Genomic DNA, 12,608 nt, shown 5'->3' on the forward strand with positions numbered 1-12,608 from the left:
TTTCCTTCTCTGCATGAAAGTTTTAAAGTAGCATATATTAATGCAGTATGAAGAAAAATGTTTTAATGTAGACACATAGATTCATCATACTGCTGTGATTATATGCATCAAGTGTTCATTCAAGGCTAAGGCAAAATATCGAGATATATATCGTGTATCGCGATATTGCCTTAAAATATTGCAATATTAAAAAAAGGCCATATCGCCCAGCCCGGAGTTTACGTCGCACCGGCCAAAAATGCACAATAAAGAAGGAAAAAAACATACACTACCGTTCAAAAGTTTGGGGTCACATTGAAATGTCCTTATTTTTTAAGGAAAAGCACTGTACTTTTCAATGAAGATAACTTTAAACTAGTTTTAACTTTAAAGAAATACACTCTATACATTGCTAATGTGGTAAATGACTATTCTAGCTGCAAATGTCTGGTTTTTGGTGCAATAGCTACATAGGTGTATAGAGGCCCATTTCCAACAACTATCACTCCAGTGTTCTAATGGTACAATGTGTTTGCTCATTGGCTCAGAAGGCTAATTGATGATTAGAAAACCTTTGTGCAATCATGTTCACACATCTGAAAACAGTTTAGGTCGTTACAGAAGCTACAAAACTGACCTTCCTTTGAGCAGATTGAGTTTCTGGAGCATCACATTTGTGGGGTCAATTAAACGCTCAAAATGGCCAGAAAAAGAGAACTTTCATCTGAAACTCGACAGTCTATTCTTGTTCTTAGAAATGAAGGTTATTCCACAAAATTGTTTGGGTGACCCCAAACTTTTGAACGGTAGTGTATATACGTCGCACTGGAGTATAAATCACATTTTTGGGGGAAATGTATTTGATAAAATCCAACACCAAGAATAGACATTTGAAAGGCAATTTAAAATAAATAAAGAATAGTGAACAACAGGCTGAATAAGTGTACGCCATATGACGCATAAATAACCAACTGAGAATATGCCTGGTATGTTAACGCAACACATCATGGCAAGAGTCATTCAAATAACTATAACATATAGAACATGCTATACGTTTACCAAACAATCTTTCACTCCTGATCGCTAAATCCGATGAAATCTTCCTCCCCAGTGTCGCCTCTGGTATGTCCTTTCTTTCTGCTGCTCGATTGCCGTTCTCTGCTGCATATTTCACTACGTCCAGCTTGTAATCTGCAGTATATGATTTCCTTTTCGGTGCCATTTTAGTTCAGCCCTTCTCAATTTTTATAAGTTACCGCCAATGTTGATGTGATCCATTTTAATAGCTACGGCAGTAGCATATAGCAGTTAGCATCCCATGACCCACAATGCACTTCTGCCATGACCCTCCTCCGCCAAATTCTTATTGGTTGACGTGTGAGTGACAATTGCTGACGTGTGTGTGACGATTGCTGCCATTTGCTTCGTCTCTTACGCGAATGAGATAAATAATATTATTTGATATTTTACGGTAATGTGTTAATAATTTCACACATAAGTCGCTCCGAAGTATATGTCGCACCCACGGCCAAACTTTGAAAAAAACTGCGACTTATAATCTGAAAAATACGGTATATATATCATCATCAGCAGCCGTTGTCAGTCCACTGCTGGACGAAAGCCTCAGCATGTTTCTGCCATAGTGAACGATCTCTCTTGGCGTACTCTTCATGCTGGTATATATATATATATATATAATAAATATCTATCTATCTATCTATCTATCTATCTATCTATCTATCTATCTATCTATCTATCTATCTATCTATCTATCTATCTATCTATCTATCTATCTATCCATTTTCTACCGCTTATTCCCTTCGGGGTCGCGGGGGGCGCTGGAGCCTATCTCAGCTACAATCGGGCGGAAGGCGGGGTACACCCTGGACAAGTCGCCACCTCATCGCAGGGCCAACGCAGATAGACAGACAACATTCACACTCACATCCACACACTAGGGCCAATTTAGTGTTGCCAATCAACCTATCCCCAGGTGTATGTCTTTGGAGGTGGGAGGAAGCCGGAGTACCCGGAGGGAACCCACGCAGTCACGGGGAGAACATGCAAACTCCACACAGAAAGATCCCGAGACCGGGATTGAACTCACGACTACTCAGGACCTTCGTATTGTGAGGCAGACGCACTAACCCCTCTTCCACCGTGCTGCCCATATATATATATATATATATATATATATATATATATATATATATATATATATATATATATATATATATATATATATATATATATATATATATATATATATATATATATATATATTGTATGTATATATATATATATATATATATATATATATATTGTATGTATGTATGTATATATATATGTATATATATTGTATGTATGTATATATATTGTGTGTGTGTATATGTGTGTGTGTATATATATGTATGTATATATATATATATATATATATATATATATATATATATATATATATATATGTATATATATATATGTTCTCCCTGTGACTGCATGGATTCACTCCTCTACTCTGGCTTTTTCCCACCTCCAAAAACATGCACCTGGGGACAGGTTGATTGGCAACACTAAATATTCCCATGAGTGTGAATGTTGTCTGTCTGTCTGTGTTGGCCCTGTGATGAGGTGGTGACTAGTCCAGGGTGTACCCCGCCTTCCGCCCAAATGCAGCTGGGATAGGCTCCAGCACCTCCGCGACCCCAAGAAGGACGAGCGGTAGAAAAATGGGTGGATTTTAAAAATGCAGGCTGCCTGATACCGTATGATGGTTGTGAATTTCACTTAATGAGCATTGAAGTCTGACTGATTTCAAAATAAAGTTATACATGTGATAATTTAAAGGCCTACTGAAATGATTTTTTTTATTTAAACGGGGATAGCAGATCCATTCTATGTGTCATACTTGATCATTTTGCGATATTGCCATATTTTTGCTGAAAGGATTTAGTATAGAACAACGACGATAAAGTTTGCAACTTTTGATCTCTGATAAAAAAAAAGCCTTGCCCTTACCGGAAGTAGCGTGACGTAGTCAGTTGATCACCTCCTCATATTTTCCTATTGTTTTCAATGCAGCTAGAGCGATTCGGACCGAGAAAGCGACGATTACCCCATTAATTTGAGAGAGGATGAAAGATTCGTGGATGAGGAACGTTAGAGTGATGGACTACAATGCAGTGCAAGACATATCTTTTTTCGCTCTGACCGTAACTTAGGTACAAGCTGGCTCATTGGATTCCACACTCTCTCCTTTTTCTATTGTGGATCACGGATTTGTATTTTAAACCACCTCGGATACTATATCCTCTTGAAAATGAAGGTCGAGAACGTGAAATGGACATTCACAGTGACTTTTATCTCCACAACAATACATCGACGAAACACTTTAGCTACGGAGCTAACGTGATAGCATCGTGCTTATCTGCATATAGAAACAAAATAAATAAACCCCTGACTGGAAGGATAGACCGAAGATCAACAATACTATTAAACCATGGACATGTAAATACACAGTTAATGCTTTCCAGCCTGGCGAAGGTTAACAATGCTGTTGCTAACGACGCCATTGGAGCTAACTTAGCTACGGAGCTAACGTGATAGCATCAGGCTCAAATGCAGATAGAAACAAAATACATAAACCCCTGACTGGAAGGATAGACAGAAAATCAACAATACTATTAAACCATGAACATGTAAATACACGGTTAATGCTTTCCAGCTTGGCAAAGCTTAAAAATGCTGTTGCTAACGACGCCATTGAAGCTAACTTAGTAGCGGGACCTCACAGAGCTATGATAAAAACATTAGCGCTCCACCTACGCCAGCCAGCCCTCATCTGCTCATCAACACCCGTGCTCACCTGCGTTCCAGCAATCGACGGAAGAACTAAGGACTTCACCACGATCATCCGTGCGGTCGGTGGCTAGCGTCAGCTAGCGCGTCTGCTATCTGAGTCAAAGTCTTTCTGGTAGTGTTGCTGTAGTCAGCCGCTAATACACCGATCCGACCTACAACTTTCTTCTTTGCAGTCTTCATTGTTCATTAAACAAATTGCAAAAGATTCACCAACACAGATGTCCAGAATACTGTGGAATTATGAGATGAAAACAGAGCTATTTTGTATTGGATTCAATGGGGTACCGATACTTCTGTTTCACTGGTTACGTCACGCGCATACGGCATCATCCAAAGACGTTTTCAACCGGAAGTTTAGCAGGAAATTTAAAATTGCACTTTCTAAGTTAACCCGGCCGTATTGGCATGTGTTGCAATGTTAAGATTTCATCATTGATGTATAAACTATCAGACTGCGTGGTCGGTAGTTGTGGGTTTCAGTAGGCCTTTAAGTCAGGGGTCTTCAACGTTTTTCAGACCAAGGACCCCCAAACTGATGGAGACAAGGAGCGAGGACCCGCTACTTATGTAGCTTATAGGAAATTATGATTGTATTTACATTAAATTGGTCCTAAAGGTACCTTGTTACTGTGCAATGTAAAGATATTCAAATAACAGTATTGTGCCGCTAATAGGTAGTTGGCACCTAACCCTGTAATCGCCAATTGGTATGCTAATTGCTAGCTGGTAATTAGCTTGCTAATTGCTAGCTGGCAACTAGTGTGCTAATCACTAGCTGACAACTAACGCCCTAATTAATTACTAGGAAGCTGCTGCCACGTTGATTACGAGTGACCACTAGTGTGCTAATTGCCAGCTGGCAACTAACGCCCTAATAATCACTCACTAGTGCGTTAATTGCTAGGACAACGTGTGTGCTAATTGCTGCCTGGCAACTAACGTGCCAATCCTTAGCTGACAACTAGTTCACTAATCGCTGGCCTACTGAAATGCTGACATGAATTTAATAATATGATTATTTATTCATGTTATTATTTATTCACATTTAACGGCATGACAGTGTGTTGGCTTAATGTTCATGTGTATTTAAAGACATTTACATTTGTGGAACAATTGCGGGGGTTAATATTAAAAAAAAAAGAAAAAAGTCTGCCAACATTTTTTTGGCCCCCCTGCAGTACCTTTGCAGATCCTGTGGGGGTCACAGATGCTGTTGAAGACCTCTGGTTTAAGTTATATATTGATATTTGCATTTACTGGGAATTATTATGATTAAACCTGGGGTGGGCATTTGAGTTATTTTATTTCTTACTTTTGATTAACTAGGATAATCTCGATCTGAAAGTTTTAAATTCCCATTTCTATGCCAGTGTTGAGCATGCTGCTTGGAGGAAATGTGCCATGGCAGAGGTTACAGTGAATATTATTGCTCGATTTGTCATTGCTAATTCGTAATTTTCATTCGTCATTTAGTCTTTTTGTCAATTTTTTAAAGAATGCAAGGCAGTTGAAATTGAGCGAACAGCCCCTTCACTGGATGCTTTAAAGGCATACTGAAATGAAATTGTTTTAGTTAAACGGGAATAGCAGATCCATTCTATGTGTCATACTTGATCATTTCGCGATATTGCCATATTTTTGCTGAAAGGATTTAGTAGAGAAAATCGACGATAAAGTTCGCAACTTTTGCTCGCTGATTAAAAAAAGCCTTGCCTGTACCGGAAGTAGCGTGACGTCACAAGCGGTAGTGCTGCTCACAATTCCCCGTTGTTTACAATGGAGCGAGAGAGATTCGGACCGAGAAAGTGACGATTACCCCATTAATTTGAGCGAGGATGAAAGATTCGTAGATGAGGAACGTTACAGTGAAAGACTTGAGAGGCAGTGATGGACGTATCTTTTTTCGCTCTGACCGTAACTTAGGTACAAGCTGGCTCATTGGATTCCACACTCTCTCCTTTTTCTATTGTGTATCACAGATTTGTATTTTAAACCATCTCAGATACTATATCCTCTTGAAAATGAGAGTCGAGAACGCGAAATGGACATTCACAGTGACTGAACATGTAAATACACGATTAATAATTCAGCTTTGCGAAGCTAAAAAAATAGAAGCTAACCTAGCTACGTAGCCAACGTGATAGCATCAGTCTCAAATGCAGATAGAAACTAAATTTAAAAAAAACCTGACTGGATGGATAGACAGAAGATCAATAATACTATTAAACCATGAACATGTAAATACACGATTAATAATATTCCGCTTGGCGAAGCTAAAAAAACAGAAGCTAACCTAGCTACGTAGCCAACGTGATAGCATCAGTCTCAAATGCAGATAGAAACTCAATTAAAAAAAACCCTGACTGGATGGATAGACAGAAGATCAATAATACTATATACGCCCTTTAGATCACTAAGATCTTCTGAGACCAATCTGTTAGCGGTTCCAAGAGTAAACTCAAATCAAGGGAGATCATCATTCAGTCACTATGCAACACATAGCTGGAATAAACTTCCTGAAGATGTCAGACTCTCCCCAACTCTCACTACTTTTAAAACTAGACTGAAGACTTTTATGTTCACCTTAGCTTTCAGCTAAATCTTTTAATCTTTTAACTTTTAACGTCTGCACTGTTCTTATTTTTATTGTCTGCATTTTAATTTTGCTTTTATTTTCTTTCATTTCACTTTGTTGTCTGTGAAGCACTTTGAGTCTGCCTTGTGTATGAAAAGCGCTATACAAATAAAGTTGCCTTGCCTTGCCTATTAAACCATGAACATGTAAATACACGATTAATAATATTCTGCTTGGCGAAGCTAAAAAAACAGAAGCTAACCTAGCTGCGTAGCCAACGTGATAGCGTCAGTCTCAAATGCAGATAGAAACTAAATTAAAAAAAAAACCCTGACTGGATGGATAGACAGAAGATCAATGATACTATTAAACCATGAACATGTAAATACACGATTAATAATATTCCGCTTGGCGAAGCTAAAAAAACAGAAGCTAACCTAGCTGCGTAGCCAACGTGATAGCGTCAGTCTCAAATGCAGATAGAAACTAAATAAAAAAAAACCCTGACTGGATGGATAGACAGAAGATCAATAATACTATTAAACCATGAACATGTAAATACACGATTAATAATATTCCGCTTGGCGGAGCTAAAAAAACAGAAGCTAACTTAGATGCGGCGGCGGGCGTTGTACGCTTTTGACGACACCCCGGCCGCCATCAGAGTCGGCAAGAAACATATATTCCCCCAAAGTTACGTACGTCACATGCACATATCGACACGCACGTACGGGCAAGCGATCAAATGTTTGGAAGCCAAAGCTAGACTCACCGTAGTGCGTCTGTTATCCTGCTCAAAACACAACACAACCTCCTGGTGTTGCTGTAGTCCGCCGCTCCACCGATCGCACCTACAACTTTCTTATTTGCAGTCTCCATTGTCCATTAAACAAATTGCAAAAGATTCACCAACACAGATGTCCAGAATACTGTGGAATTTTGTCGAAGAAAACAAGAGGCTTTTCTATCGGGTCCGATGGGGTCCAACCACTTCCGTTGCTTTTGTGACGTCACGCGCCTAAATCATATCCAAATGAGTTTTTCAACCGGAAGTGTGGCGGGAATTTTAAAATTGCACTTTATAAGTTAACCCTGCCGTATTGGCATGTGTTGCAATGTTAAGATTTCATCATTGATATATAAACTATCAGACTGCGTGGTTGGTAGTAGTGGGTTTCAGTAGGCCTTTAAGACACAGTTGACTTATTTTAAACATACTTATTAAATGTATTGTGCCCATCCCTAAGTTACACTTCTACTTGATGTTATGATACGGCTTGCTACTTGCTTGTTACTGTGTGTGTGCGCGGGTGTGTGAATGAGTGTGTGTGTGTGTGAGAGATTAAAAAGAACTTTGCTTCAACGCTGCTTTCCTACCCCTTGCAGGTCTATCCACATGTCTGGCTCTTGGGCTCATTTCCCCCAACGCAGCCTTTACACAAATGGTGACAACCTTTGGCCTGGCTGGGATTGTGGGATATCACACTGTGTGGGGCGTGACCCCCGCCTTGCACTCGCCTTTGATGTCCGTCACCAACGCCATCTCAGGTCACCATTTAAGCTTTAAAATAAACTGCACTTGTTTTTTTGAATTTCCTCCATCATCCACAATCCTTATGTGAGACAAGAACACCGATGTCTTTTTCTTTTCTGTGTGTTATAAATAAGAAAAAACTGCTAGCAAGAGGTGCCTAACAATGCTGGTAATGGGAATACAATCTAGTCTGCCTCTAAAAACATCCAACACCTTTTTATATACATGTTGTGAGTATGTATATAATGTAGTAACTTGCACATTCATTAAACATGGAGTAATATTTACAATATTTTGCTCATTGTAAGCAATACCGAAACTTATTTCCTGGGCACATTGATTTCACAGACAGCTCTGTGAAATGTCTGAGCGGTAGGATTCGTTAAACCTTTCAAATAAGAACATGAAACATTGGCTTACAATGTCCACTCTCACTGGGATGCGGACTGATGAGATGCTAAATTCTAAATAATCCTCACTCCTCACATAAAAAATGCTCCCCAGCGATGTTGCAATAGTCTTTTGCGGCATTCCATTTGCTGAGAGCCATATAGTATCAAGTTGGTAGTGTGTGGATTTGTGAAGTTGACCAACTTTTCAGCTTGTTGCCACAACCTTCTACTATACAGGTGAGATGATAGTTTATACCTAGCATTAACGTTTCTAAACTCAAAGGCAATACAGCAGAAGCAGCTCAATATCCTTCTTCTTCTTTATATTACGGTGGGTCACAACCAACTTTATTAGCAGCTAACGCTAGCTAGTAAGTAGTACCCGACTCACTTGTACCGGTAGTCAAAAGGAGCAGTGTGAGCAAGGCGATGTGTCATGATGACGCCAGAAAAGTAGTTCCTTTGTGTTTGTGTTTTGTGTTGTGCTTTTTCCCACCTTTTTAAGGAGCGCCCTAAGTGGCTGATCCGTTGGCGGTCCCGTCTTGTCTCCCTGTAACGTATGTCTGCTCTTAGCGGGATTGTGCCGAAAATGTAATTTCAGTTCTTATGTGTCTTGTACATGTTAAGAATGGACAAATAAAGCTGCTCTGCTCTTAGCGCTTACAATAACAATGTCGCTATAGCTTGGTTACTTGCAAGTCACGGCATGTAATTGGACCGTTGGTGGTTTTAGATGTTTTTTCAGATGGCTCTATAGACTGAATTGATGAATTCCACGACCTGCATTGTTAGCCGCCTTGTGTTCACAGTTTTTAAATATTTAGACGGCACAGAAAAGAGAAAGACGTGTCCCTGTCTCACATAAGTATTGTGGATGATAGGGAAAATTCCAAAAACGTGTAGTTTCCCTTTAAGCTTTATCACCTAATATTAATAAATGGTGTTCATATGTGTACTTTAGGTCTTACTCTTGTGCTTCATAACAGGTCTGACAGCAGTAGGAGGTCTGGTTCTGATGGGAGGAGGTCTTACACCTTCCAGCTTGCCTGAGAGTCTCGCCTTGGCTGCTGCCTTTATTTCCTCCATCAACATTGCCGGTCTGACATTTTGAAATATATTTTTAACTGAAACTAATCATTTGTTTTTTTAACCCATACAACCAAATCTCCACATTTGATATACCGTACTATATTTGTACATTCTCAGGTGGTTTTCTGATCACCCAGCGGATGTTGGACATGTTCAAGCGTCCCACTGACCCCCCTGAGTACAACTACCTGTACTTGCTGCCCGGGGCTGCGTTTGTTGGGGGATATGGTGCTTCTCTAGCAGCTGGATACAACATTGAACAGGTGACACTTTTTGTTTGTGTTTAATTGAATTGCCTGAAATCATTTTGTAGGGTTTCTGAGGCTTTATCAACCAAACATTCACCCACTTCATAATTTCTTTCTAAGGTCGAACAAGTGATTGATTCTATTGTGATGAAATGAATAATTTTTAAGTAGAAAGCAAACTAAAATCCTTTCATTTGTTTGGACTTAAGAAGTGTAACTTGTATTTGTCATCCTCAGATGATGTACTTGGGCTCAGGCCTGTGCTGTGTCGGTGCGCTGGCAGGCCTTTCGGCTCAGGGCACTAGTCGCCTGGGTAACTCATTGGGCATGATGGGAGTAGCAGGGGGCATCGCCGCCACCTTAGGTGCCCTCAAGCCTTCGCCGGAACTGTTGTCACAGATGTCATTAGCCATGGCCACTGGAGGAACTCTGGGTAAGTGACTTCTTACTTCTTATTATCTAACTGAAGAACTCTTTAAAACAGTCACCAGATGACCCTTTATAATATTATTCATAAAAGCATGGCCAGTTGTTTATTTAATATAAAAGGCACCAGATGTTTTAAGCCTAAAGTAATGTCTACTAAAAAGACAAATATGCACAAACCCTTATAAAGCTGAGCTTATGCACGATTCCGTCGATTGTGTAATAATTCACACATGCATCAATCTAATGCCCACTCCTTTGAAAAACAAATTAGAAGTATTTTTGTTTACCCAGTTTCCATCCCAATTGTTGTTCGCTCTTTTTGCAAAAAAAGAAGAGTGCAGCCAAACACAAATATTTTGTGTTATAGTGTCATGAATAAATGTGTGGTTTGAGCAGCGCAACTGCGTAACTTTTGTTGCAGTAAGTAACAGTCAAGCTTTTAAAAAAATACTTTTAAATGCAGAGTTAGATAAATTGAACATATTTGCACATCCATCTGACATGGTAGATGATAAGAAGACAGCATCTTGGTCTGAGCACCTGGTGTAGGATCCAAAGGATTAATCCTCAACAGAGAGAAATGCCCTGACAAGAATGGTGAGAGTTGTGTATAAAGAGAGTATGGCCAACTCTGTTTTCAGGCGATTTCCTCAATGACACTCACGTGACTACAGGGCGCCATGACTGCTACTAACTTTGACCTGATGCTATGCGTTTGTGGCGCTTCTTCTTTGTTCGAGGTGTATATAGTAAATGCCCTGTTGTGCAGCAGGGGGTTGCTCCACCTGTGAGAATTGTGGAAAGCTTTTACATTGCTTTTCCCACAACCCGGAAAGAAGACAAGTATGGGAAGTGAAGGTTTGCGAACAACAGTGGAGAGCCACCCATTACAGCGTCTTGTGCGAGATAAACACACGACAAAATGTACGTGTTTTGTTCAGGAGCGAACATACAGAAGCTAATACAAATAATAACAGAAGAAATTTATAAATTAAAGCGATGGTTAGACAAAAACAGACTATCTTTGAATCTCAGTAAAACTAAAATAATGCAATTCGGTAGCAGCAGAAGAGGAAGTTAAACACAAATACACATAGACGGACATTGAATGAGTCATAGAAACCACATTGTGGGTATAATAACCAATTAGAAAATGAACTGGAAATCTCATATGAAAATATACAACATAAAGTGGCAAGAAACACATCAATAATGAATAAAGAAAAATAAGCGGTAGTGGATGGATGTACTAGACCAAAAATCACTCCATATTCTCCACTGCTCGCCAATGTTACAATATCTGAGTTATTGTGCAGAAATATTGGTAAATAACTACAAAAGTACACTTACACAAATCGATTCTATACACAAATCGATCAGTTAGAAAATCATAAGCAAAATTATATTCTGACAAAATAAAAGCATGTTTTATTGTAAGTTTATGAGCTGGAGTACGTTTAGAATTATATATAGACATATTATTATGTTTTATTTCGTCCGAAAAACTAATGTTAAAATGACAACAATTGCATACATCTGGGCACAGCCGCACACGTCCTTGGTAGCAGTCATGGCGCCTGTTGTGCAGTTGGCCACACTCTCTCTATACACGACTCTGAGAATGGTTTTGTTCGATTGTGGTGCAAAACGACAGCTGTAATTATTATTTATAATTCAGTCATTAGTAAAGTAAATTGTGAATTATATTTATTTAGCGCTTTTCTTGAGAGACTCAAAGCAATTGACATAGTGAAACCCATTATCCACATCTTAAAGGGGAACTGCACTTATTTTGGAATTTTGCCTATCGTTCACAATCATTATGAGTGACAAGAAGACAATTTTTTTTGCATTCTAACATGTAAAAATTGTCTCGTTCTTGGTGGCTAGCAATGCAGCTAATGGGAGCAATCCATTCTATGACTTTAAAAATGCATTCAAAAACCGTCAACAATAATTAATTTATGTTCCGTAACCTGGATAATAACCAAGCTGTAGCGACATTGTTATTGTAAGAGCGAACACTGAGGAACTTTTTTTCTAGAGTAGTAACACATCGGCGTGCTGCGGTATTAGCCCTAAAAGCTAGCTACGGAAAGAGATAAGCTAGCTTCCACATCAGCATGAAACAGTTTGCAATGCACAACACTGCGATAGGACACCAATCTGTACTGACTGAAGAACATGAACAAACATACTACAGTATCTGTAAAGTAATGCCCACATTTCAATTTGTTTATACACAGATGGCCAGACAGCGTATGCACTGTAGTTGTACGGTGATGTGCTGCATGTATCATGATCAATATAAAGTGTGACTCACTCGATGAACAAATGTCTGTTTGGTCCAGCTGGCCAGGGACGTTTTTGCGGTTTATTTGGGTAAGCACTCCATTGATGTCGAAATAGCATTGCTTCAAATTCCACATTTTGCAGCTCAGAGTCCCTTTCACCTCACTTTCTTGGTTTCTGTCTGCTCCAGCGTCTCACTCTTCCTTCATGCT

The 12,608-nt window shown here is 39.3% G+C and overlaps 1 protein-coding gene across 1 annotated transcript in view; it reads left to right on the forward strand.

The window, feature by feature from the left end:
- The window catches only part of LOC133635846 (NAD(P) transhydrogenase, mitochondrial), a 56,406-nt gene that overhangs the window by 25,740 nt on the left and 18,058 nt on the right, over positions 1-12,608 (forward strand). The window contains exons 11-14 of the mRNA XM_062029224.1: positions 7,799-7,960; positions 9,325-9,435; positions 9,545-9,690; positions 9,913-10,108. Coding sequence (XP_061885208.1) covers positions 7,799-7,960; positions 9,325-9,435; positions 9,545-9,690; positions 9,913-10,108 — 615 coding nt within the window. The remainder of the gene's footprint in view (positions 1-7,798; positions 7,961-9,324; positions 9,436-9,544; positions 9,691-9,912; positions 10,109-12,608) is intronic.

Source organism: Entelurus aequoreus, linkage group LG02, assembly GCF_033978785.1.
Source record: "Entelurus aequoreus isolate RoL-2023_Sb linkage group LG02, RoL_Eaeq_v1.1, whole genome shotgun sequence".
NCBI lineage: Eukaryota > Metazoa > Chordata > Actinopteri > Syngnathiformes > Syngnathidae > Entelurus > Entelurus aequoreus.